Raw genomic sequence first — 4,282 nt, forward strand, 5'->3', positions numbered from 1 at the left:
GCTGCGGGGCCTGCGGGAGGGCGGCCCCGGGCTGGAGCCGCTGCTCCAGGCGCTCGGTCAACCCCGGCCGCCCTCCCAGCTCGGCCCGCTGCTCTGCAACCTCAGCCAGCTGCCCGAGGGCCGTCGTGGGCTTCTCGATCGCTCCCGGTACGGTACGGTAGTGCCCGGGGCTGGGGAGGGGGATGTATGGGGGGGGGGGTGTCTCTCCGGCCCGGTGTGACGGTTCTTCTCCCGCAGGTGCTCGGTGCAGCGGCTGCTGCCCTTCACACAGTACCAGGACTCCGTTGTCCATCGCCGGGGAGTCGTGGGGGCACTGAGGAACTGCTGCTTCGAGTACGGTGAGAGCCCCGGGCAGACCCCAGCCGCTGCCCTGGCCCGTGGCACTGATTGCCGGCACCTGCCGGGGCATGCTGCCCTCGCCCTGGGCTGTGAGGGGGCCTGCCAGCGCTGCTGGGAGGGTGCCGGGTCTGGCTGGGGTGGAGTTTACTTTCTTCATAGCAGCCCGTGTGGTGCTGTGTTTTAGACCGGTGACCAAAGCAGGGCTGGTAATGCCGGCCGGGTTTAGCCAGCGTGGGTGATGCTGGCTGGGTTTAGCCAGCGCTGAGCAGCACTCAGGCAGCATCAAGGCTGCCTCTGTTTGTCACCAGCCAGAAAGTTACGGGGGGGATGATACAGGCGGGACGGCTGACCCCCATAGACCAGAGGGTTGTCCCCAACCTTACAGCATTACAGTCAGCTCTAAAATGGGGGGGCTGAAGCAGCCATGGCGTGGGGACAGGCTGGGCATCGGTCTGGGCTGAGCGATCAGTGCCTTTGCATTGCTCGGGGCTTTTGGTTTGTGTTTGTTTTGGTTTTTCCCTTCACTTTATCTTGACCCACAAGTTTTTCTCGTTTTTGCCTTCCCCATTCTCTCCCCAGTTCCACTGCTGGGGCAGGAGTGGGTGAGTGGCTGGGTGGGGGCTGAGCTGCTGGCTGGGGTCAGCCCACCACAGGGGTCCGGGCTGGGCTTGCTGCCCTGGCTGTGGCAGCTCCTGACCCCAGGCTGTCCCCAGAGGACCACGAGTGGCTGCTGAGTGAGGAGGTCGACATTCTGCCCTTCCTCCTCCTGCCTCTAGCAGGCCCTGAGGAATTTCCTGAGGATGAGATGGAAAGTAAGTGAGTGTCAGAGTGGGTGGTGGGCGTCTGGGGGCTGCTGGCCGTGTGCTTCCCCCTGAGTCTGTCTCTCCCCCAGGGCTGCCCGTGGACCTGCAGTACCTGCCGCAGGACAAGCAGCGAGAGGAAGAACCTGACATCCGGAAGATGCTGCTGGAAGCCATCATGCTGGTGGGTCCTTCTGGTGCAAATTGCAGTGGGGCTGAGGGCGAGAGCCCAGGCGGGGGCTCCTGGGAGTAGAAAGGTGTTCAGGGCCGTCCCAGAAGGCGCTGTCTGCCTGGAGATCCTCACAGAGAAGCAATCATGTTTAGGCTGGACAAGCAGGCAGTGAGGTGGATTGAAAATCGGACGGGCCCTGAGGGCAGTGATCAACGGCACGAAGTCTGGTCAGTGGCCAGTGACCAGTGGTGTGCCGCAGGGACCAATGTGGGGTCCAGTCCAGTTCAACATCTTCATTAATGATCTGGGTGATGGGGCAGAGCGTACCCTCAGCACATTTGCAGATGACACCAAGCTGGGAGGAATGGCTGGTACACCAGAGTGTCATGCTGGCATCCAGAGAGACCTCGCCAGGCTAGAGAAACGGGCCGACAAGGACTTCGTGGAGCTGCTTGAGGAGAAGGAACAACCTCAGGCAGCAGGATGCGGAGGGGAACGATGGGCTGGAAGGCAGCTCTGCAGACAAGGCCCTGTGGGTCCCAGTGAATACCACGCTGAACTTGAGCCAGCAGCATGCTCCTATGGCAAAGGGTGTCCTGGGCTGCATGAGGAGCAGTGTCACAGCAGGACGAGGGACATCTGCTCAGCGCTGGTGAGGCCACACTGGGGGTGCTGGGTCCAGTGCTGGGCTCCCCAGTATGAGAGACATATGGACGCAGTGGAGATGATCCAGGGAAGGGCCACCAAGATGCTGAAGGGACTGGAGCATCTCTGCTGTGAGGAAAGGCTGAGGGAGCTGGGACTGCTCAGTGTGGAGAAACGAAGACTCGGGAGGATCTCGGCAATGTCTGTAAATACCAGCTGGGAGGGAGTGAAGAGGAGCCGGACTCTTTCCAGTGGCACCCAGTGCCAGGACCAGAGGCCACGGGCACAGACTGGAACACAGGAGGTGACACTTGAACATGAGGAAACAATTTTTCACTGTGAGGGTACCAGAGCCCTGGCACAGGCTGCCCGGGGAGGTGGCGAAGTCTCTGTTCTTGGAGATACTCAAAGCCCATCTGGCCGTGGTCCTGGGCCACTGGCTCTGGCTGGCCCTGCTTGAGGACCAGGTGTCCCTTCCCACCTGTGATTCTGTGGGTGAGAAGGACCAACGAGCTGGGGTCCCCCTCTCCCCACGGGCAGGCTCTCCGTCCCCATTCCTACGTTGGAGGGCTGTCAGAGCAGCTCTGTGACAGCCCCCCCATGCCGTGGGGCATTTCATTTCCCACTCGGAGAGCCACCATCAGCCCAGCGGAAAACCCGGCCAAGCCCTGCCGTGCATCATCCCTTGCTGGGTGCTCTTACAGCTCTCAAGGCCATGCCGGGCTCCCTGCCCACACTGCCACTTTTTGTCTCTTTTGCAGCTCACAGCCACCAAGGCCGGCCGGCACATGGTGAGGGAGAAGGGGACTTACCTGATCCTGCGGGAGCTGCACGGCTGGGAACGGGAGCCTGCCGTGCTGGCTGCCTGCGAGAAGCTCATTCAGGTGGGGAAGAGGATCCCTGGGGGGAGGCAGATGGGTCTCCAGGGTGTGGAGCTGCTCCGAGGGCTCTGTCCTGCCTCTCTGCTCCCCTGCTGGGCTCCTTGCAGAGAGCCCTGGGGGACTCCCACCAGCCTGTCCCCCCTCCCTGAGCCTTCCTCCCCCTTCCTGGGAAAAGGTGCTGATCGGGGACGAGCCTGGCCCAGGGATGGAGAACCTGCTGGAGGTGAACATCCCTGAGGAGGTGGAGCAGCAGCTGCAGCGCCTGGATCGGGAGGAGGAGGAGGAACAGGAGCGGTGGCGGCAGGAGCAGGAGGAGCGGGGCTCGACGCCGCGTTCTGAAGAGCCGTCGCGGTGAGGGGGGGCTGCTGTGCTCGGCCAGGTCGCCCACAGGCTGCGGCTCCCGTGGTGCGGGGACCTTTGCCGGGCCCCTTGGGGCAGTGGCTTGGCCCCGTTTTCCCCGCTGCTTCTGAAGCAAATTTGGGGTCCTGCTGGGCAGGGGTTCCCCCTTGCCTCGCGCAGCTCCGTCGCTCCTGTTGTGGAAGATTCGGGAAGGGGCTGTTGTTTCCTGCCCCACGCCGTGGGACTGTCCCACTGCTGGCCCCGGGAGTTCTCCCGAGGGCTGAGCTGCCACAACGTGCCTTGTAAAATAAAATAAAAGGTTTCCAGCCCAAACCTGCCGTGGTCCCCAGGAGAAGTTCAGGGGGGTACTGGGAGGAGGGAGGGGAGGCTGGGGGCCCTGGGGACAGGGTGCAGGTGTCTCCTGTCACTGTCACAGCAGGTCCCCTCCTCTGGCCCAAGCCCTGGGGTGCTGTGGGGAGTTGTTGGGGGGGCACAAGCTCAGCCCACTCCTGCTCCAGCCTGGGGCACGCTCCATCCATGGGACCCCCCCCCATGCCATGACACTCCTCACCTCCCTGCTGCCTTTTGGGGTGTCCAGATGTGGCCATAGCTCCCTACCTGTCCGGCATGGGGGGGACAAGCCCTCCCCTTAGTTCACAGCAGGGTCTGGTGGGGGATTCTCCTTCCCGCGTGGGGAGTGGAGGGAAATTTGGGGGGGGTGGGTAGGTTGGGGGTCATCGGTGGTCACCCCGCTGCAGGCTTTTGGGGCTGTGGACCAACAGATGTGCTCCTTCGGTGCACAGCAGCCAGGAGAGAGCCATCTCGGGAGGGTGTCACCCTTCCCCGTGTCCCCCTGCGTGTGTGTGGGGGTGTCCCCATCTGTGGGGAGGGGTCCCTATCCATGGTGGGGGGGGTCCCTGTCTGTGCAGGGGGGTCACGGAGGGGGCTGGGGGAGGCTGTGCCAAGCCTGTGCTCGGCGACCACCCCCCTAAAACCCCCCGGACCCCCCAAAAAGTCGTCGTCGTCCCCCCCCCGTGTCCACGGACGCGCTGCCCCACGGGGCTCGGCGGGGGCGGCGCCGTTCAGCTCCGCTAGGGGGCGCCGGT

General features: G+C 63.7%; 1 protein-coding gene across 1 annotated transcript in view; it reads left to right on the plus strand.

Moving 5' to 3' along the window:
* HGH1 (HGH1 homolog (S. cerevisiae)) overlaps positions 1-3,470 on the plus strand; it is a 4,652-nt gene extending 1,182 nt beyond the window's left edge. The window contains exons 2-7 of the mRNA XM_010566823.1: positions 2-147; positions 238-338; positions 1,053-1,151; positions 1,232-1,323; positions 2,718-2,840; positions 3,013-3,470. Of these exons, the coding sequence (XP_010565125.1) occupies positions 2-147; positions 238-338; positions 1,053-1,151; positions 1,232-1,323; positions 2,718-2,840; positions 3,013-3,192 (741 nt within the window). The 3' untranslated portion in view covers positions 3,193-3,470. The remainder of the gene's footprint in view (position 1; positions 148-237; positions 339-1,052; positions 1,152-1,231; positions 1,324-2,717; positions 2,841-3,012) is intronic.
* Positions 3,471-4,282: the final 812 nt, after the last annotated feature.

The sequence above is a fragment of the Haliaeetus leucocephalus genome, unplaced genomic scaffold (genome assembly GCF_000737465.1).
Source record: "Haliaeetus leucocephalus isolate CR32 unplaced genomic scaffold, Haliaeetus_leucocephalus-4.0 Scaffold218, whole genome shotgun sequence".
Taxonomy (NCBI): domain Eukaryota; kingdom Metazoa; phylum Chordata; class Aves; order Accipitriformes; family Accipitridae; genus Haliaeetus; species Haliaeetus leucocephalus.